A 22612-nucleotide genomic window follows, 5' to 3' on the forward strand; every position below is an offset into this window, starting at 1 on the left:
AATGATTTGAAGTGAAGAGACATGACAGTAGAGTCTAAAAAGTTGGATGACATGGCAGTTGTGTTTTGTACCTTTTTTAAGACGTGTATTAAAGAATGCATAGAACTACTAACCTTTGGTACAAGAACCAGGTTCTTGACCTGTTATTTGAAAGTATCAATCCTATTTTATCATCTATGTACTGCATCTACAACTTCTATACTCATTACGCATATTTACCTGCAACGGTATTAAAGTGAGTTAGACATGGCCAGAAAAATTCTTTTAGCCAGTTTTTTCTTAAAGGTGATTTTCATAGCCAAATAATGAGGAATCAGGTTCTCAATTGTGCTTTAAAAGCCCCAACTTCACTCTTTTCTTTCAAAATGTTCCCTACTTAATGCCTTGGTGAAGATGTCTGTAATTTGATTTTCTATGCTACAAAACTTCATACATATCAACCCTTTCTCCACATTGTCCCTCAGAAAGTGATGCCTCACATCAATATGCTTGGTCCTTTTTTGTTGAACTGGATTCTTGGCCATGTTGAGTGCACTGGTGTTATCACATAGAAGGGGCACACTCTCAGTGAGTACCCCAAAGTCCTCCAGTTGCTGCTTGATCCATAAAAGTTGGGCAAAGCAGGATGCTGCGGCTACATATTCTGCTTCAGCTGTTGAAAGAGCCACTGAGTTTTGCTTTCTTGTGCCCTAAGAGATGAGACATGAACCTAGGAAGTGATCCATTCCAGAAGTGCTTTTCCTGTCCACAAGATAAGCTGCATAGTTTGCATCAACATATCCAATGAGATTAAAGCTGTCACCTGAGGGACAATAAAGAACCGGGTCCTGTGTTCCTTTAAGTTATCTCAAAATTCTTTTGGCTGCCTTGAAATAAGATTCCTTGGGATTTGATTGCACATAGCCCCACACTAAATACAATATTAGGCCTACTGGCAGTAAGATAGAGAAAAGACCCAATAATGCCTCTATATATGGTTTGATTCACAAGAGTCCTAGTTTCATCCATGTCCAGTCGAGTGGCCATAGCAATGGGAGTGTCTATCACCTTTGATACTTCTATGTCAAACCTCTTCAAGAGCTCCCTAATGTATTTTTGCTGACAAATAATGTACCCTTTAGGGACTGTTTTACTTGAAGACCCAAGAAGAAGTTCAGTTCCCCCATCATACTCATTTCAAACTCACTTCCCATGAGTTTTGCAAATTCTTCACACTGAGAATTAGCTGTTTCCCCAAAAATGATATCATCAACATAGACCTGAACAATGAGTAGGTTCCTTCCCCGTTTCTTTAGTAACAAGGTGTTATCAATTTTCCCTCTTTTAAAGCCATTTTCCAAGAGGAATTTTGACAGCCTTGCATACTAAGCCCGAGGAGCCTACTTTAGCCCACACAATGCTTTGTCCAGTTTAAACACATATTCAGGGTGTTCATGACATTCAAACCCTGGAGGTTGCTTCACATAGACTTTTCCTTAAGAAGTCCATTCAGAAATGAACTTTTGACATCCATTTGGAACAATGTGAATTCCATATGAGATGCAAGCGGTTAGAATTCTAATAGCTTCCATGTGAGCGACCGGAACAAACATTTTATCATAGTCAATCCCTTCCTCCTGATTGTAGCCTTAGACCACTAGCCTGGCCTTGTTCCTTGTGGTACTCCCATGTTCATCAATCTTGTTCCTTAATACCCACCTGGTTCCTATAATGGTTCGATCTGAGGGTCTGGGTACTGTCGACGCCCCCTTTTTTCTCTAACCGTGGGGTCAGAAATTGGGTATACGACATTGGGAGGACAACTCTATTCCTTTTCGAGAATTGGGTTTAGAAGTTGAAGAGTCGCCACCTAATGATTATAGTGCATTAGGACACTTTTTTAGAAGAGTTTGAGTTGGAAAACCAGAGTTCGGGTAAGGGCTAGAAATTATCTCGAGGGAAAGGTGTTAGGCACCCCTCAAGATCCACTAGTGTGGTTCCCGACCATGTTGCAATTGTGACTTTACAAGTAAACAATCAAAGCTCAAATAAGGACTCGCATATAACATTGCAATTAGGTTGAAAAATTTTGAAAGTATATAGAGAGGGCAGAAATAACAAAAGAGAATTGAATAATTTTACAAGAAAAGATGAAACAAATAAAGGGTGGGGGGGGGTCCTAAGTTTATAATTAATATGGATCACTTCAATGCAATACCCAGCGATCACTCCTCAGAAGAGGGGTCACACGTGATATTAGTGCACCGGTCATCATATCCATATCTACTCTTTCCACCGCGTTAAGGTGTTAAAGCGCGAAATGGTATCATTACTTATTGCATGCTATTACCCGTCCCAATCCTATCAGTCCCGGAGGCATATGTGACTCCTAATCCTAAAGGGGAGGGAGTTGGGGCTTTTGCGGAGTTTTCAAAAGGATAAAAATCTAGGCGACAAGCAATAACAGATTGCAGTTAAAAGGGAAACAAATAGCAGTTAAGGCTCAAGTCAGCCTCCTCTTTCAAAGCAGCAAATTATCTAGCATGACTTACAAATACTGGTTTGGTCTGTATTAAACTTAACGCATGAAGGGTGGCTAATTTATCACATATTTTCAGTAGAAGTCCGAATTAGTCCTGCCTACTGGTTGTAATTATCAAAATTGATGCAATTATAAAATTTTACCCTAAGGCTTGCCTAGGCATTAAACAGAACCTATAAGCATGATATCTATTAGTTTCAGAAATAAAGAAGTAAACTGATTGCAGAAAAAGAATTGTCAATTACAGGGACATAAGATCTGCAGGAGTTAAACATTATTGCTACTGATTTTAGGCTTATAAGCAAGTTGACGATTCAGGTTTAGTTAACAGCTCCTATAGACATACTTTCCAGGTGTTACTGATTTGAGCACTGTTATTGCTTATGCAAGAATCCTATAGGCAGATTGTCTACATGCAATTGATTAGGTATTTAAATCCTATAATAGGTTTGCCTAATGACGGATGCAGAATGCATAAAGTTCTATAGGCATGGTGTCTATATAAAGATGCAGAATTTTAGAATCGGTTTACAGGCATGGCATCTGTTATGAAATTGCAGAAAACCCTATAGACATAGTATGTATATGAGAATGCAGGAAATCCTATGAACATGGTATCTACATGAGTGCAGAATTTCAGAAGTATAGCAATTCCCTATGAACATGGTATCTACCCCTTGCATGCATAGTCCCCTGCCCTTTTCCACTAGCCGACCCCAAATGTTTATTACAAGATTATTACAGACTAGAATGAATAAGAAAAATATATAAGAAATTAAAGATTCCAACCAAGGAGAGCCTAATTCAGACCCCAGGTCTGAAATATGAAATAAACCAACTTCCCAAGATCAGATTCCAAAGCCTTCTCTCATCCGGTGTGTTTCAGAGATCCAAGGAGTTTCAGGAACTCAGGCAGTGCTTACACCCCAAATATATTGCAGAATTAGATTATAGTGCAGTAGGGAAATGCCAGCTCTCAGATGTCCAAGTTCAGAGGGAACTCAAGGTCCCAAAGCAGGGCTCAAATGAGAGGGGCAGAACTTAAGATTCTAGGAATAGGTGTAAGTGCACAAGGGGAAGGGAATCAGAGAGAGACAGGGCAAGCTAGTGGTCATGCCCAGCAATTGGGAAGCTGGCATACCCCTGACCAGCCTGCTAGTCAAGCATTGAGAGTTAGGATCCATTGTGGATCAAGCCAAGGCTTGGACAACAATTAGGATACTGTCAGGCCAAGAGCTTAACTCAACACATAAAAGGGAATGAGGTAGAGGATTCATAATAGAAACAGAAGCAAGAAAGGAGATATGAAGCACAAATTACGGCATATAAGCAATAAAGTAAACAAGAAGCTTGAAGTTGTGAAGTAAACACATAGGGGGTGAGGCAGAATATTTAAACAAAGGACATACCAGTTTCAAAGAAAATAAGTAAGCAAAAGTAGCCTTGAGAGAGCCAAGTTGCAAACAAAGTAGTTCCAAAAGATCTCAAGCGTAGCCAAGTATTGAATTAAAACAGTATTGCAAGTAAGTAATCAGAAGTTGTTTTTTTGTAAAAGTATTGAATTGTAAGTTAAGGATGATCAAAGTGCAAAAGGGTCGTGCCCCTTTTATAGTGCAGAGAAGCAAGTAAGAAAGGCAAGAAAATAGTTTGCAATCAATCACATAAAGTCTCCCTTTGGTTAAGGGATTCTGATTTCAAACGGGTAAAAGATAAGTAAGGAAAGAGTCTGATCAAAATCTTTTCAAGGCAGCACAAGAAGGATAAATACACAGGGACTATTTAAGGCAAAAGTCTAACAGTACATGGTTTGTGCAAATAAGGAAAAAGAATCAATCAAACAGCTAGGGAAATGAAAATTACAAGCTCAATTCGAATGAACCAAGTCAGGAAAAATCAAAGAGAAATCAGTAACAATCAATCAAACCCCATTAGAGGATTTCAGAATCAATCAATAGTTGGAAAAACCCTTTTTGAAAGAAGAATTTCTCATATATAAAGCACACAAATATGTGAATACCAGAGGGAATTGTCAAATTATTTAGAAGAGAGTTTAACAAAGAAAGGTTCAGAATCATAAGCAAGAAGAGGTATAAGTCTAGTTTGCAGACTCACAATGAGTCTGAGAGTCCAGGGTCCCGAAGTGGAACCTAACTTGCACACAAAAGATCAAAATGCCAAGAAATACCCGAACCTTAGGGTTTCGAGTTGAGTCAGACAATAGAGATGAGAAGGCAAACCATTCAATAGAGGCTCAGGAGTCTTTTCCAAAGACTTATGAGAAACAAACAGACATGATACACAATCAAAAGCATGGAGAACATGTTTTGAAAAAAACTCAGAACTTAAACAAGTTCAGAAGAAAAAGTGATACAAACTTAAGAAGCAGTAGATGAAACACATTTAGCAAGAACACGAACAGAGTCCAGTAAAGCAAACAAAAATCGAAGAACTTAACAGTAACACATATAGTAGAAGAGTAATGAAAACATAACAAGGATAATCATGTGAGCACATGAGTAACATGTATAAAAGAAAAGTAGAAGTACAATACAGGCGTGGTAGAAAAGAAAACATACGAACATAGTATAGACAAATACATGCAAAGCGAAGAAAAAGAAAATCCAGAGAAACATTTTAGGCATTTTCAGAAAACCCTAAATCGAAAAGAAGCGATTTTGAAAGTAATTTTTGAAAGAAAAGTTGGGGAAATTGTTTGAACACTCAAGTAGAGCATGTATACACAATAGATCTAAGAAACAATGGAGAAAACCTCGAATAGTCAAGGTTTCGGAAGAACCCTGGAATGAGAAAGGCTTTGAAAAAAGGTCTGATCGGAGCAGGAGATGTCAAAACCAAGCTTGAACAGCCATAACTGGCCGGAGCAAGGTCGAAGACAAGCCAAAGAACTCGAATCAAACAAGGTCTAGGCCAAGCCTCTTCAAGGTCTGGTCTGGAAACCATGATAATCGAGCACGTAGGAGTCTCAGGAGGCTGGTACAGGCCTTTAATGGCTTTGGAAGCCATGGATTCAGGCAATTTTAGGTGGTAATCAGAGGGAGGCGACTAGGGTTTCGGAGGAGGTTGAGAGAGAAGTGAATTTCAGAGGCGGCAGACTAAACGAAATGGCCAGGGTTTGGGGGTAGGTCAGGATTAATTTAGGAAAGGGTAAAAGGTAGCCGTTGATCATTTTGATCAACAACATAGATTGAATGGGTAGGTAAGGGATTCAGGTGGGTTGTTCTTTAAAGGGTCGTGGGTCAGGTAATTGGGCTCTGAGATTGGGTTTAATTGGGGGTTAATTTGGGCTAAAATTGAAAGCCAATTTGGCTATATATTAAATAGCCATTTCTTTCCCTATTTATTTTATACAAAATAATAAAAATGATTTCAAAGTAAATTTAAAGTACTGACCCAGTTAATAATATATAAATATTAATTTAAAAATATTGGAACCAATTTTATAATTATAAAATACTATTAATCTTAAAGTAGGCTATAATTGCAATTATATGCAATTTAGCTTTTAAAATACCCAATAAATTTGTAAAAATATACAAAAATTATCTTAACTATATTTTGGTAAAAATATGGGAATAAAATAAATTATTCACCAAAATTGATGATTTTGGGAATAATTATTGGATTTTGTACTGCTAAAATAGACAATAAATTGGTTTTAAAAATCTTTAAATTTTTTGGAAAAATACCAAAATACTTGGGGATGCTTATATATTCATACACATGCTATTTTAAAAGTATTTTGAGTATAAAATATATATAGGAAAAATTGGGTATCAACAGGTACCAGGTGTCAGACATTGTTCCTTTCAAACTGATGTAACTCGTCTTGCATGGTTGTAATCCAATCTGCATCTTTCAAGGCTTCCTTGATATTCTTGGGTTCTATTTGAGAGAGAAAGGCTGAGAAGGCAAGTGAATTTCTGGCTTTTGACCTGGTTTGTACTCCGGAATCTATAGGGGTAATTATGTTGTCAAGAGGATGAGAGCTTTTGTGTCTCCAGTTAGACGTCTGAGGTTCATTTAGAGAGAATGTGGGTACATTTGACTGGTTTTCCTGAGTTCTTCTCTCAGGTGCTAGTGGAGTACCTTGAACTGCATCAACCACTCTTTTTTCAGCTTTAGTGGTTGTAATTGAAGTACCTGGTTCCATTGAAGATAAGACAGTATTGTCTTCACTCAGCTCTTTTACTTGACTCATCATATCTGCCTTTCTATTTGTCATGTAAATGACTTCACCAGGGACTAGTAAGGGTTCTCCATCTTGATCTTCTTCAGCATTCTTTTCACAGAATGGATAAGCATCAAAAATAACATTAACACTTTCCTCAACATATTGAGTCTGCTTATTGTATATCTTGACGCTTTTCTTTGAGAAGAGTAGCCCAAAAATATTCCTTCATCACTCTTGGCATCGAATTTACCAAGCTTATCCTTTCCTTTATTGAGAACATAACATTTGCACCTAAATGTTCTTAGGTGAGTCAGCTTGGATTTCCTTCCATTCAGCAGCTCATATAGGGTTTTGTTTATGAGGGATCTCATCATGCACCTGTTCAGCAAGTAGTAGGTAGTGCTAAACGCTTCAGCCCAGAAGTTCATTGTAATTCCACTGTCGATTAACATTGTTCGTGCCATCTCTTCCAGAGTTCTGTTCTTCCTTTCTACTACTCCATTTTGCTGAGGAGGTTTGGGAGCTGAGAAGTTGTGGGTGATGCCATTTTCATTGCAGAAATCATCAAATTTGGCATTGTCAAATTCAATTCCATGATCTGACCTAATGCATGCAACTCTAGACTCCATCTTCACCTGGATTTTCTTTACAAAGGCCACAAACACCTCTAAGGTTTCATCTTTAGTTCTAAGAAATAGAGTCCATGTGAATCTGGAGTAGTCATCCACTATCACAAAAATGTATCTTTTTCCTCCTCTGCTTTGCACTCTCATAGGACCACATAGGTCCATATGCAAAAGCTCTAGTGGCTTTGAGGTGCTCAAATCCCTTTTTGACTTAAAAGAGGACTTCATATGTTTTCCTCTAGCACATGCATCACAAATTGTTTGCACCTTGAACTTTGTCATGGGCATACCATGGACCAGGTCCTTCTGAATTAGTTTGTTCAGAAGAGAAAAGCTTACGTGCCCCAGTCTTCTATGCCACAGTTCAACATCATCATCAACAGCTTTCAGACAACTCAGATCACCATTTTGTAAGGTCTTGAAATCAGCAACATAGGTGTTCTTGTATCTCTTTGCCATAAGTACCACTTCACCAGTTACTAGATCAGTAATTGTACATATCTTGGACAAGAATTCCACCTTGTTTCCTTTATCACAGATCTAAGAGACACTCAAGAGACTGTACTTAAGGCTATTGACATAGTATACAATTTCAATAGAATGAATGGGTGACTTCTCGACTTTTCCAACTCCAAGAATGTACTCCTTTTTCCTATTTCCTAAGGATACACTCCCTCCTTGCAGGGCTTTTAGTGAAAGAAAGTCCATGGTGTTCCCAGTCATGTGCTTTGAACACCCACTATCCATGAACCATTGTTGATTGCTTCCTTTCACTGTTCCCTGCACAAGAAGATCAAGAGTTAGTTTTAGGAACCCAAGAAAGTTTGGGTCCCTTGTAGTAGGCAAGAGGATGAATAAGAGCTCTCTTAGTCAATGCAGGTGATGTGCATTTTTTGTGAGTAGAACCTGGTCCCTCTTTTATAGTCACTTTTTCAGCAAACACTTTGTTTTTCTGAGCAGATTGAACCCTGGCTTGGAAATTTTCTTTGAAGTGCCCATTGTTCCCACAGTGGGTACAAAGCCAGTTATCTGAAACAATGACGTACTTGCTGTGAGGGTTGTAAGGAGTTTTCTTCCTTTGGAACCCTATTCCATGCCTATTTCCACCATTATTAGTGTACATGGCAGTGACAGCTTCTGAGGACCAGGTCCACTTTAGAAACTTTTCAAGATCATTTTTTACTCTTTCCAGATGAGTTTGTAGGTGCTTGTTTTTCTCAGTTTCAACACATATCCTAGTTCTCACAGCTTTCAACTCATTTTTAAGCCTAATGTGTTCCTCACTGGCTATCTCTTTTCCTTTTCCAGAATTTTCAGGTTTTGAATTAGTCTCTGGTCTCTCTATTATTTCCCTTAGGTCTGCAATTACTTCCAAGAGATCATTTCTTTCTTCTTTGAAGTTTTCAATGGTTTCCTTATGGTCAGTAACTACAGCTACTAAGTCATCTCTAGTTTGTTCAGCTTCTCCTAGTTCTAAGGTCAAGGAATCCCTATCCTCCACAAGGCTATGATAGGCATCAATCAATACACTAGCTAAAGACATGAGTTTCTTAGGAGAGTAGGATTTCATATTTCTTTAAACATCCCTAAAATTTACCTCCTTGTTGTCATCGTCTTCATCATCATCTGATTGGGCCATCAAATTAAAAGTTGAGTCATATTCATTTTCCTTGCCTGCAACTGCCATTATAGAACTATCACCAGCATCAGTTTCATATTCAGACTCACTAGAGGAATCTTCCCATGCTGCAAGAGCCTGTTTCATCACATTGTCAGTAGATCTCTTTCTTTTGAAGTCCTTGAAAGGAACCGGGTTCTTCTTAGCTGCTTTTTCAGGGTTGTTCTTGGAGAATTCTTGCTTCAAGAGAGGACAGTCTTTGATGTAGTGTCCAGGCTTTCCACACTTATGGCAGAGATCATAGTTTTATAGTTTGCTAGAGCTGCCCCTTTTTAGCATTTCTCCATTTTTTCTGACCATCTTCTGAAATCTTTTGGTTAAGTAAGCCATGTCACTGTCTTCTTCACTTGAATCATTGCTATCATCTTTGAGTACCATGTTCTTTTCTTTCTTTGGTTCTCTTTTTTCACTTTCTATCTTCCTCTTCATCTCGTAGGTCTTCAGATTTCCAACCAGCTCTTCTATGGTCAGCTCCTGCAAGTCCTTTGATTCAATAATAACATTCACCTTGCTTTCCCAAGGGCTAGGCATAATACTGAGAATTTTCCTTACTAGCTTGTTTCTAGGAATGGTTTCACCAAGTGAGTGTAACTCAGTTATGATGGAAATGAATCTTGTGTGCATATGTTGAATAGATTCATCGTCCTTCATCCTGAAGAGTTCATACTCGGTAGTGAGCATATCGATCTTAGACTATTTTACTTGTGTGGTTCCCTCATGAGCTGTTTGCAAAGCTTCCATATCTCCTTAGCAGTGTCACAAGCGGAGATTCTATTATATTCTTCAGGTCCTATTCCACATACCAGAATCTTCTTGACTCAAAAATTCTTCTCCACAGCTTTCCTGTCTACGTCGATGTACTCTTTACTGGTTTTTGACATTGAAAATGGAAGTTCTTCCAGTACCTTTGTTGGAATATAAGGACCATCACATATGATATCCCATAACTTAGAATCCTCAGCCATGATAAAATCATGCATTCTTGATTTCCACCACCCATAGTATTGTCCATTGAACTTGGGTGGTCGGTATGTAGATTGACCTTCATCAAAATTTGGTGGAGCAGCCATAAGGATCCTTCCTAGGTGTTATCCTGATAGGAGGAACCCGCTCTGATACCAATTGTTAGTTTATATGAGTCCACCAAACAGTATAGTACCTGGTCCTCTGTGAGGTTATGCTGAGAATGCTAGTAAAACTGTAAGTAAATGAGATACATGATTTTTACGTGGAAAAATCCCAACTCAAGGAGACAAAAACCACTACCTACACATGTAGGCTTTAAACTTCACTAACTTGTAAACATCTATTACAAGCCACTTTGTAATAACTCTATTATAAAGGATTTAACTCAACTAACTTGTGGTACTCTCACCACAAGCCAGTTTGTCACTCTCTAGTTACAAAGACTTTAACTAACTTGTGATACTCTCACCACAAACCACTTTATCACTCTCTAGTAACAAAGACTTGAACTTATGACTAAACCTAGTCACAATATAAACTCAGAGAATTTACGGATTTTACAAGAGGGTTCCTAATCAACGCTTCTAGCTAAGCAGTTTAGGAAATACAATAAGAACAATCACAAAGTTACAACTCAACTAAGGTCAACAAAATACTAACTTTAGGAACTGGTCCATAGTAGCGTTTAACTTTGTTCTTCAAGCTTGTGAGTATTGATTTCTCTATTTTGCAAAAGGTTTGAATGAAGATCAGAAATGTTCAATGATATTTTGATATAAACTCATTGTTGATACAACTTGATGACATCACTTAAAATGATGTAAGCACTTTAGTTTGTCAAGGAATAAGTGGGCACTGGAAATAGTGCAGTGCATGCAGAAACAATGCAGACTATCACATCGCTTCCAGCTGTGTGCCATTGACTTTGTACTGCTATGAGGGAACCACAAGGGTATCGGGTCCTTGTTTGGTTTCCTATCTCCTGAAGCTATAGCAGTTCACATTTAGCTGGAATCTGTTAAATAGTTCATGTGTGTCAGGTTTCCTATCTAGTTCTTGACAGTAAGTTTGTTAGATCATCAAAACATAAGGCAAAGACATTGAAAATCTATCAATTTCCCCATTTATGATGATGATAAACTTAAAATTGATAATCGTGGATTTAGAGCAAGAAAAACCGGATTAAGTAACAGAAGAACACAAGTTCCACCTGACTTTATGCCTTCCTTATTTCTCATTATCTACACTTATTATTTATTCCCCCTTTTGACATCATTAAATAACACGAACAGATGAATAGCATAAAGAAGTCTAGCCGAGCTAACTCATGCCACATATGTGCACACAACATGATAGAGAAAAGAAATATAGAATTTAAGAAATGAGATAATAAAAGAGGATAGATTTTATATTAATAAATTTTAATATGCCTTTGCTTAAAAACAAAGGCAACATTTGATTGTTAAAATGGGAGCAGTACTGTTTCATCCCAATCACATAAAAAAAAAGAAAACAAAACATCAGCCAAACAAAACAAAAAAAACTTAGAAGAATATTTCCAGAAACTGGTCACTGAAGGGGTACTTAGGGGGCACTAGGAGTAGAGGGCTTGGAAGCTACACCAAGTGTTTGGAGAACAGGGTCTATTCGGGCATTGGCCAACTTTTACTTATTGAGTAGTTCTGCTTTTAGGTTCTCTACTTGCACCCTAAAATTAGCATTCTCTTTTGTCAAACGAGCTACTTAATCATTTGACGTCGGAACCACTTGGGCTTGTTGACCTTCCAGGATAGCATTCCTGGCCTTCAACCGACGAATCTCCTCAGTTGCACTATTCTGATCATTAATGAGTTGTGAGACGGTTGATGTACTCCCTACCCCCCTTTATTTTCTATGCACTCGCATTCTTCCAATGTTGTTTGTGAGAAAGTTTGCTTCTTAGTCCCCAACTTGGCTTGCCCCAATGGCACTTCAAAGAACTTAAACACCCGCGTAAGCAAAAACTCGCAGGGAAGGCCATGATTTCCATCTTTGAAGGTGGATACATTTTGCACGTGTTGAATCATAAGAGTAGACACGCTCACAGGAGTAAAGCTATCCAGTTGCTCCATCAAGAACATGTCAGACTTGGAAGTCACTGACCCCCTCTCAGCTTGAGATAATAGAACTTTGTTTACCATTTCGAAAAGCAGTTGATAGACAGGGAGCAACGCCTTCTTATGAATCTGGTCCCTTTTTGGTTTGCATTGTCTTTTACCACGACACTTCTGAATTTAAACTGACACACATCCTTTACACTAGACACACCAATTGAAGGAACTTTAAGAATTTCTCCAAGCAGCTTTACATCGAACATGATATCTACTCCATTCACCAAAGCACAGATATGATCGGTCTCAATGGGAAAGAGGCTAGAAAAGAAGCTTTGTACCTCATCCTCATATGCCTTAGGTGTATCTATTTGGAATAAGTGCCCCATTGTTGAAACTCAACCATTTCATGAATTTGTCGCATACCATCCATCTCAGAGATTGCTGGCTCTAACGTACGACCCAACAGAACCTTTTGGTGCCTTAGGCATTCTAAACCAAGGCTGACTTCACTTCTCATCCTCTTCATATAACCAGGTTCTTAAACAATTTCAGACTTTCGTTTGCCGGACTTCCCACCACTTGATTTCTCTTTTCCCTTGGATTTGACTAACACATCCTTATCAAACGTCGACAACTCACTCACAACATCCTTCAACTTGGAACTAGGGGTTGAAACTCTTTCTACTGAAGCATGCTTCTTTTTCTTCTAGTACTGTCTCACCAATGAACCAGGTTCATCTGGTGTTTCCTCTTCCACCTCTACCACAGGGATCACCTTATCACTTACGGTCACACCATCTTTCATCAGCTTCCTCCTTTGCTTCTTACTACTTTTTCTACTCTTTTGAAGGGCAGAGTCGTAGGCCACCTTAACTTGCAACCTAGTAGTGGGTCGGTTGGTAGAAGACTTAGGAGTGGACACCAACCCTCGCTTAACTATGAACGCATCAGGAGCTAGGTCGTCTAAATCCTCCTCATCACCAGACCTCATCTCAGGTACCTGTATATCCAAAGGCACAATAGCGAATGCAGGAACAGAACTTTCCTGGGAATGAGAACCCTGACCTGGATACTCCGGAGAGGTATCAGGTTCCTCATGTAAGGGCCTAGTAGCTTCTAGTAGTGCAGCGCCTTCAACAGTTACAATGGCCCCTTCATCTCCCATACCCTGCACCGTGTTTTTCTGAGAGATGATCTCATGCAGTACACCATCAGCAGACACCACAAAGATGGTTACAACCTTTTCTTCCTCAATTTCGTACTACTACCACCACAGAATTTGTAGCAGCAGTGGTGGAACCCTCTGTGACCTCAGGGTTTTGACCTTGTTCTTTGATTAGTGGGAACCTCAGAAGATGGAGAGGACATATTAACAATTTTAGGGGTTTCTGAGATGGAGAGAGATGAGGAATATGGGTGAGGTGTGATTTTAGAGGGAAGGGTAAGAGTTGTTTAAGAGGGCTCAGTAGGGGTGAAGGACTCCATTGGTTTTTCAGTAACAGGTATGACTGAGGCAGGTGGTTGAAGTTTGTATCAGCCATTGGAAAGATGAAGCGAAGGTGCCTTGGGAAGTTCTAATAGAGGACTTATGGTTTGTGGAGAATAGTGGGGGTTTTTAATAAAAAACAGATAATTATGAAGAGAGAGATAGGCACCGCTTCTGAAATGGCGGTTAGGCATGGAGAAATGCAATGTTTTAGAGGGAGATGGAACGATTTAAAGTGAAGAGACGTGACAGTAGAGCCTGAAAAGTTGGATGACATGGCAGTTGTGTTTTGTACCTTTTTAAGACGTGTATTAAAGAATGCACAAAACTACTAACCTTGGGTACAAGAACCAGGTTCTTGACCTGTTATTTGAAAGTATAAATCCTCTTTTATCATCTATGCACTGCATGTACAACTTCTATACTCATCATGCGTGTTTACCTACTACGGTATTGAAGTGAGTTAGACATGGCCAAAAACACTTTTAGCCAGTTTTTTCTTGAAGGTGATTTTCATAGCCAAATAATGAGGAATCAAGTTCTCAATTGTGCTTTAAAAGCCCCAACTTCACTCTTTTCTTTCAAAATGTTCCCTACTTAATGACTTGGTGAAGATGTCTGTAATTTGATTTTCTATGCTCCAAAACTTCATACATTTCAACCCTTTCTCCACATTGTCCCTCAGAAAGCGATGCCTCACATCAATATGCTTGGTCCTTTTGTGTTGAACTGGATTCTTGGCCATGTTGAGTGCACTAGTGTTATCACATAGAAGGGGAACACTCTCAATGAGTACCCCAAAGTCCTCCAGTTGCTGCTTGATCCATAAAAGTTGTGCAAAGCAGGATGCTGCGGCTACATATTCTGCTTCAGCTATTGAAAGAGCCACTGAGTTTTGCTTTCTTGTGCCCCAAGAGATGAGACATGAACCTAGGAAGTGAGCCATTCCAGAAGTGCTTTTCTTGTCCACAAGATAACCTGCATAGTCTGCATCAACATATCCAATGAGATTAAAGCTGTCACCTGAGGGACAAAAAAGAACTGGGTCCTGTGTTCCTTTAAGTTATATCAAAATTCTTTTGGCTGCCTTGAAATAAGATTCCTTGGGATTTGATTGCACATAGCCCCACACTGAATAAAATATCAGGTCTACTAGCATTAAGATAGAGAAGAGACCCAATAATGCCTCTATACATGGTTTGATTCACAGGAGTCCTAGTTTCCTCCATGTCCAGTCGAGTGGCCATAGCAATGGGAGTGTCTATCACCTTTGATGCTTCCATGTCAAGCCTCTTCAAGAGCTCACTGATGTATTTTTGCTGACAAATAAATGTACCCTTTAGGGACTGTTTTACTTGAAGACCCAAGAAGAAGTTCAGTTCCCCCATCATACTCATTTCAAACTCATTTTCCATGAGTTTTGCAAATTCTTCACACTGAGAATTAGCTGTTGCCCCAAAAATGATATCATCAACATAGATATGAACAATGAGTAGGTTCTTTCCCCGTTTCTTTAGGAACAAGGTGTTATCAATTTTCCCTCTTTTAAAGTCATTTTCCAAGAGGAATTTTGACAGCCTTGCATACTAAGCTCGAGGAGCCTACTTCAGCCCATACAATGCTTTGTCCAGTTTAAACACATATTCAGGGTGTTCATGACATTCAAACCCTGGAGGTTGCTTCATATAGACTTATTTCTTAAGAAGTCCATTCAGAAATGCACTTTTGACATCCATTTAGAACAATATGAATTCCATATGAGATGCAAGCGATTAAAATTCTAATGGCTTCCATGCGAGCGACCAGAGCAAACATTTTATCATATTCAATCCCTTCCTCCTGATTGTAGCCTTAGACCACTAGCCTGGCCTTGTTCCTTGTGGTATTCCCATGTTCATCAAGCTTGTTCCTTAATACCCACCTGGTTCCTATAATGGTTCGATCTGAGGGTTTGGGTACCAGGTGCCAGACATTGTTCCTTTCAAACTGATGTAACTCGTCTTGCATGGTTGTAATCCAATCTGCATCTTTCAAGGCTTCCTTGATATTCTTGGGTTCTATTTGAGAGAGAAAGGCTAAGAAGGCAAGTGAAATTCTGGCTTTTGACCTGGTTTGTACTCCGGAATCTATAGGGGTAATTATGTTGTCAAGAGGATGAGAGCTTTTGTGTCTCCAGTTAGACGTCTGAGGTTCATTTAGAGAGAATGTGGGTACATTTGACTGGTTTTCCTGAGTTCTTCTCTCAGGTGCTAGTGGAGTACCTTGAACTGCATCAACCACTCTTTTTTCAGCTTTAGTGGTTGTAATTGAAGTACCTGGTTCCATTGAAGATAAGACAGTATTGTCTTCACTCAGCTCTTTTACTTGACTCATCATATCTGCCTTTCTATTTGTCATGTAAATGACTTCACCAGGGACTAGTAAGGGTTCTCCATCTTGATCTTCTTCAGCATTCTTTTCACAGAATGGATAAGCATCAAAAATAACATTAACACTTTCCTCAACATATTGAGTCTGCTTATTGTATATCTTGACGCTTTTCTTTGAGAAGAGTAGCCCAAAAATATTCCTTCATCACTCTTGGCATCGAATTTACCAAGCTTATCCTTTCCTTTATTGAGAACATAACATTTGCACCTAAATGTTCTTAGGTGAGTCAGCTTGGATTTCCTTCCATTCAGCAGCTCATATAGGGTTTTGTTTATGAGGGATCTCATCATGCACCTGTTCAGCAAGTAGTAGGCAGTGCTAAACGCTTCAGCCCAGAAGTTCATTGCAATTCCATTGTCGATTAGCATTGTTCATGCCATCTCTTCTAGAGTTATGTTCTTCCTTTCTACTACTCCATTTTGCTGAGGAGTTTTGGGAGCTGAGAAGTTGTGGGTGATGCCATTTTCATTGCAGAAATCATCAAATTTGGCATTATCAAATTCAGTTCCATGATCTGACCTAATGCATGCAACTCTAGACTCCATCTTCACCTGGATTTTCTTTACAAAGGCCACAAACACCTCTAAGGTTTCATCTTTAGTTTTAAGAAATAGAGTCCATGTGAATCTGGAGTAGTCATCCACTATCACAAAAATGTATCTTTTTCCTCCTATGCTTTGCACTCTCATAGGACCACATAGGTCCATATGCAAAAGCTCTAGTGGCTTTGTGGTGCTCATATCCCTTTTTGACTTAAAAGAGGACTTCACATGTTTTCCTCTAGCACAGGTATCACAAAATTTTTGCACCTTGAACTTTGTTATGGGCAGACCATGGACCAGGTCCTTCTGAATTAGTTTGTTCAAAAGAGAAAAGTTTGCGTGCCCCAGTATTCTATGTCACAGTTCAACATCATCATCAACAACTTTCAGACAACTCAGATCACCACTTTGTAAGGTCTTGAAATCAGCAACATAGGTGTTCTTGTATCTTTTTGCCACAAGTACCACTTCACCAGTTACTAGATCAGTAACTGTACATATCTTGGACAAGAATTCCACCTTGTTTCCTTTATCACAGATCTAAGAGACACTCAAGAGACTGTACTTAAGGCCATTGACATAGTATACATTTTCAATAGAATGAATGGGTGACTTCTCGACTTTTCCAACTCCAAGAATGTACCCCTTTTTCCTATTTCCTAAGGATACACTCCCTCCTTGCAGGGCTTTTAGTGAAAGAAAGTCCATGGTGTTCCCAGTCATGTGCTTTGAACACCCACTATCCATGAACCATTGTTGACTGCTTCCTTTCACTGTTCCATGCACAAGAAGATCAAGAGTTAGTTTTAGGAACCCAAGACAGTTTGGGTCCCTTGTTGTAGGCAAGAGGATGAATAAGAACTCTCTTAGTCCATGCAGGTAATGTGCATTTTTTGTGAGTAAAACCTGGTCCCTCTTTTGTAGTAACTTTTTCAGCAAACACTTTGTTTTTCTGAACAGATTGAACCCTGGCTTGGAAATTTTCTTTGAAGTGCCCATTGTTCCCATAGTGTGTACAAAGCGAGTTATCTGAAACAATGACGTACTTGCTGTGAGGGTTGTAAGGAGTTTTCTTCCTTTGGAACCATATTCCATGCCTATTTCCACCATTATTAATGTACATGGCAGTGACAACTTCTGAGGACCAGGTCCACTTTAGGAACTTTTCAAGATCATTTTTTACTCTTTCCAGATGAGTTTGGAGGTGCTTGTTTTTCTCAGTTTCAACACACATCCTAGTTCTCACAGCTTTCAACTCATTTTTAAGCCTAATGTGTTCTTCACTGGCTATCTCTTTTCCTTTTCCAGAATTTCCAGGTTTTGAATTAGTCTCTGGTCTCTCTATTATTTCCCTTAGGTCTGCAATTACTTCCAAGAGATCATTTCTTTCTTCTTTGAAATTTTCAATGGTTTCCTTATGGTCAATAACTACAACTACTAAGTCATCTCTAGTTTGTTCAGCTTCTCCTAGTTCTAAGGTCAATGAATACCTATCCTCCACAAGACTATGATAGGCATCAATCAATACACTAGCTAAAGACATGAGTTTCTTAGGAGAGTAGGATTTCATATTTCTCTAAACATCCCTAAAATTTACCTCCTTGTTGTCATCGTCTTCATCATCATCTGATTGGGCCATCAAATCAAAAGTTGAGTCATATTCATTTTCCTTGCCTTCAACTGCCATCATAGAACTATCACCAGCATCAGTTTTATCTTCAGACTCACTAGAGGAATCTTCCCATGCTGCAAGAGCCTGTTTCATCACATTGTCAACAGATATCTTTCTTTTGAAGTTCTTGAAAGGAACCGGGTTCTTCATAGATGCTTTTTCAGGGTTGTTCTTGGTAAAGTAAGCCATGTCACTGTCTTCTTCACTTGAGTCATTGCTATCATCTTTGAGTACCATGTTCTTTTCTTTCTTTGGTTCTCTTCTTTCACTTTCTATCTTCCTCTTCATCTTGTAGGTCTTCAGATTTCCAACCAGCTCTTCTATGGTCAGCTCCTGCAAGTCCTTTGATTCAATAATAGCATTCACCTTGCTTTCCCAAGGGCTAGGCAGAATACTGAGGATTTTCCTCACTAGCTTGTTTCTAGGAATGGTTTCACCAAGTGAGTGTAACTCAGTTATGATGGAAATGAATCTTGTGTGCATATGTTGAATAGATTCATCATCCTTCATCCTGAAGAGTTATACTCGGTAGTGAGCATATCGATCTTAGACTATTTTACTTGGGTGGTTCCCTCATGAGCTGTTTGCAAAGCTTCCATATCTCCTTAGCAGTGTCATAAGCGGAGATTCTATTATATTCTTCAAGTCCTATTCCACATTCCAGAATCTTCTTGGCACGAAAATTCTTCTCCACAGCTTTCCTGTCTATATCGGTGTACTCTTTACTGGTTTTTGACATTGAAAATGAAAGTTCTTCCAGTACCTTTGTTGGAATATAATGACCATCACATATGATATCCCATAACTTAGAATCCTCAGCCATGATAAAATCATGCATTCTTTATTTCCACCACCCATAATATTGTCCATTGAACTTGGGTGGTCGGTATGTAGATTGACCTTCGTCAAAATTTGGTGGAGCAGCCATAAAGATCCTTCCTAGGTGTTAGCCTGATAGGAGGAACTCGCGCTGATACCAATTGTTAGTTTATATGAGTCCACCAAACAGTATAGTACCTGGTCCTCTGTGAGGTTATGCTGAGAATGCTAGTAAAACTGTAAGTAAATGAGATACATGATTTTTACGTGGAAAAATCCCAACTCAAAGGGACAAAAACAACTACCTACACATGTAGGCTTTAAACTTCACTAACTTGTAAACACCTATTACAAGCCACTTTGTAATAACTCTATTACAAAAGATTTAACTCACCTAACTTGTGGTACTCTCACCACAAGCCAGTTTGTCACTCTCTAGTTATAAAGATTTTAACTAATTTGTGATACTCTCACCACAAGCCACTTTATCACTCTCTAGTAACAAAGACTTGAACTTATGACTAAACCTAGTCACTATAAACTCAGAGAGTTTACGGATTTTACAAGAGGGTTCCTAATCAACGCTTCTGGCTAAGCAGTTTAGGAGATACAATAAGAACAATCACAAAGTTACAACTCAACTAAGGTCAATAAAATACTAACTTTATGAACTGGTCCATAGTAGCGTTTAACTTTGTTCTTCTAGCTCGTGAGAATTGATTTCTCTATTTTGTAAAAGGTTTGAATGAAGATCAGAAATGTTCAATGATATTTTGATATAAACTCATTGTTGATACACCTTGATGACATCACTTGAAATAATGTAAGAACTTTAGTTGGTCAAGGAATAAGTGGGCACTGGAAATAGTACAGTGCATGTAGAAACAATGCAGACTGTCACATCGCTTCCAGCTGTGTGCCATTGACTTTGTACTGCTATGAGGGAACCACAAGGGTATCGGGTCCTTGTTTGGTTTCCTATCTCTTGAAGCTATAACAGTTCATATTTAGCTGGAATCTGTTAAATAGTCCATGTGTGTCAGGTTCCCTATCTAGTTCTTGATAGTAAGTTTGTTAGATCATCAAAACATAAGACAAAGACATTGAAAATCTATCAAATTCCCCATTTATGATGATGATAAACTTAACATCGATAATCGTGGATTTAGAGCAAGGAGAACCAGATTAAGTAACAGAAGAACACAAGTTCCACCTGACTTTATGCCTTCCTTATTTCTCATTATCTACACATATTATTTATTCCCCTTTTTGACATCATTAAAAAACACGAATAGATAAATAACATAAAGAAGTCTAGCCGAGCTAACTCATGCCACATATGTGCACACAATATGATAGAGAAAAGAAATATAGAATTTAAGCAATGAGATAATAAAAGAGGATAGATTTTATATTAAAAAAATTTAATATGCCTTTGCTTAATAACAAAGGCAACATTTGATTGTTAAAACGGGAGCAGTACTGTTTCATCCCAATCACATCAAAAAAAGGAAACAAAACATCTGCCAAACAAAACAAAAAAAACTTAGAAGAACATTTCAAGAAACTGGTCATGGAAGGGGTACTTAGGGGGCACTAGGAGTAGAGGGCTTGGAAGCTACAACAAGTGTTTGGAGAATAGGGTCTATTCGGGCATTGGCCAACTTTTACTTATTGAGCATCTGCTTTCAGGTTTCTACTTGCACCCTAAAATTAGCATTCTCTTTTGTCAAACGAGCTACTTCATCATTTGACGCCGGAACCCCTTGAGCTTGTTGACCTTCCAGGATAGCATTCCTGGCCTTCAATCGACGAATCTCCTCAGTTGCACTATTCTGATCATTAATGAGTTGTGAGACGGTTGATGTACTCCCTACCCTCCTTTCTTTTCTATCCACTCTCATTCTTCCAATGTTGTCTGTGAGAAAGTTTGCTTCTTAGTCCCCAACTTGTCTTGCTCCAATGGCACCTCAAAGAACTTAAACACCCGCATAAGCAAAAACCCACAGGGAAGGCCATGATTTCCATCTTTGAAGGTGGATACCTTTTGCACGTGTTCAATCATAAGAGTAGACACGCTCACAGGAGTAAAGCTATCCAGTTTCTCCATCAAGAACATGTCAGACTTGGAAGTCACTGACCCCCTCTCAGCTCGAGGTAATAGAACTTTGTTTACTATTTCGAAAAGCAGTTGATAGACAGGGAGGAACGCCTTCTTATGAATTTGGTCCCTTTTTGGTTTGCATTGTCTTTTACCACGACATTTTTGAAGTTAAACTGACACACATCCTTTACACTAGACACACCAACTAAAGGAACTTTAAGAATTTCTCCAAGCAGCTTTACATCGAACACGATATCTACTCCATTCACGAAAGCACATATATGATTGGTCTCAATGGGAAAGAGGCTAGTAAAGAAGCTCTGTACCTCATCCTCATATGCCTTAGGTGTATCTATTTGGAATAGGTGCCCCATTGTTGAAAGTCAACCATTTCAAGAATTTGTCGCATACCATCCATCTCAGAGATTGTTGGCTCTAACATACGACTCAATAGAACCTTTTGGTGCCTCAGGCGTTCTAAACCAAGGCTGACTTCATATTCTGTGCTACATATTCTGCTTCAGCTGTTGAAAGAGCCACTGAGTTTTGCTTCCTTGTGCCCCAAGAGATGAGACATGAACCTAGGAAGTGAGCCATTCCAAAAGTGCTTTTCCTATCTACAAGATAACCTGCATAGTCTGCATCAACATATCCAATGAGATTAAAGCTGTCACCTGAGGGATAATAAAGAACCAGGTCCAGTGTTCCTTTAAGATATCTCAGAATTTTTTTGGCTCCCTTGAAATGAGATTCCTTGGGATTTGATTGAAATCTTGCAGATAGCCCCACACTGAATACAATATCAGGTCTACTGGCAGTAAGATAGAGAAGAGACCCAATAATACCTCTAAACATGGTTTGATTCACAGGAATCCCAGTTTCATCCATGTCCAGTCGAGTGGCCGTAACAATAGGAGTGTCTATCACCTTTGATGCTTCCATGTCAAACCTCTTCAAGAGCTCCCTGATGTATTTTTGTTGACAAATAAATGTACCCTTTGGGGACTGTTTTACTTGAAGACCCAAGAAGAAGTTCAGTTCCCCTATCATACTCATTTCAAACTCACTTCCCATAAGTTTTGGAAATTCTTCACACAGAGAATCATCTGTTGCCCCAAAAATGATATCATCAACATAGACCTAAACAATGAGCAGGTTCCTTCCCCATTTCTTTAGGAATATGGTGTTATCAATTTTCCCTCTTTTAAAGCCATTTTCCAAGAGGAATTTTTAGAGCCTTTCATACCAACCTCGAGGAGCCTGCTTCAGCCCATACAATGCTTTGTCCAGTTTAAACACATATGAAGGGTGTTCATGACATTTGAACCCTGGAGGTTGCTTCACATAGACTTCTTCCTTAAGAAGTCTATTCAGAAATGCACTTTTGACATCCATTTGGAACAAGGTGAATTCCATATGAGATGCAAAAGCAATTAGAATTCTAATAGCTTCCACGTGAGCGACTAGAGCAAACGTTTCATCA

General features: G+C 38.9%; 3 protein-coding genes across 3 annotated transcripts; all 3 read right to left on the reverse strand.

The window, feature by feature from the left end:
* Positions 1-347: 347 nt before the first annotated feature.
* On the reverse strand, positions 348-9698 carry LOC138877412 (uncharacterized). Its single transcript, XM_070157021.1, has 8 exons — positions 9315-9698; positions 8937-9197; positions 8154-8834; positions 7630-7879; positions 6863-7392; positions 6629-6821; positions 1134-1225; positions 348-689 (listed from the first exon to the last, which is right to left on the reverse strand). Exons 1-8 carry the CDS (start codon positions 9696-9698, stop codon positions 348-350), a joined length of 2733 nt encoding a protein of 910 aa, XP_070013122.1.
* Positions 9699-17074: 7376 nt separating this feature from the next.
* LOC138877414 (uncharacterized) lies at positions 17075-19029 on the reverse strand. Its single transcript, XM_070157022.1, has 4 exons — positions 18767-19029; positions 18209-18717; positions 17441-18067; positions 17075-17307 (listed from the first exon to the last, which is right to left on the reverse strand). Exons 1-4 carry the CDS (start codon positions 19027-19029, stop codon positions 17075-17077), a joined length of 1632 nt encoding a protein of 543 aa, XP_070013123.1.
* A 2577-nt stretch (positions 19030-21606) lies between these two features.
* Positions 21607-22203, reverse strand: LOC138877415 (uncharacterized mitochondrial protein AtMg00810-like). The gene has a single exon (XM_070157023.1). It carries the CDS (start codon positions 22201-22203, stop codon positions 21607-21609), a length of 597 nt encoding a protein of 198 aa, XP_070013124.1.
* Between the last annotated feature and the right edge of the window lie 409 nt (positions 22204-22612).

This window comes from Nicotiana sylvestris, chromosome 9 (assembly GCF_000393655.2).
Source record: "Nicotiana sylvestris chromosome 9, ASM39365v2, whole genome shotgun sequence".
Classification (NCBI taxonomy): domain Eukaryota; kingdom Viridiplantae; phylum Streptophyta; class Magnoliopsida; order Solanales; family Solanaceae; genus Nicotiana; species Nicotiana sylvestris.

Coding starts and splice junctions, on each gene's coding strand:
- LOC138877412 (XM_070157021.1), bottom strand. CDS start 9,698: ATGCTCACTACCGAGTATGAACTCTTCAGGATGAAGGACGATGAATCT. Junction 8,835..8,936: donor AAGACGATGACAACAAGGAG/GTAAATTTTAGG, acceptor AGCCTTGTGGAG/GATAGGGATTCCTTGACCTT. Junction 6,822..6,862: donor GACTCAATATGTTGAGGAAA/GTGTTAATGTTA, acceptor TTCTGTGAAAAG/AATGCTGAAGAAGATCAAGA.
- LOC138877414 (XM_070157022.1), bottom strand. CDS start 19,029: ATGGCTGAGGATTCTAAGTTATGGGATATCATATGTGATGGTCATTAT. Junction 18,068..18,208: donor TTCTATGATGGCAGTTGAAG/GCAAGGAAAATG, acceptor TCATGTCTTTAG/CTAGTGTATTGATTGATGCC. Junction 17,308..17,440: donor TACTACAAAAGAGGGACCAG/GTTTTACTCACA, acceptor TGCATGGAACAG/TGAAAGGAAGCAGTCAACAA.
- LOC138877415 (XM_070157023.1), bottom strand. CDS start 22,203: ATGGGAAGTGAGTTTGAAATGAGTATGATAGGGGAACTGAACTTCTTC.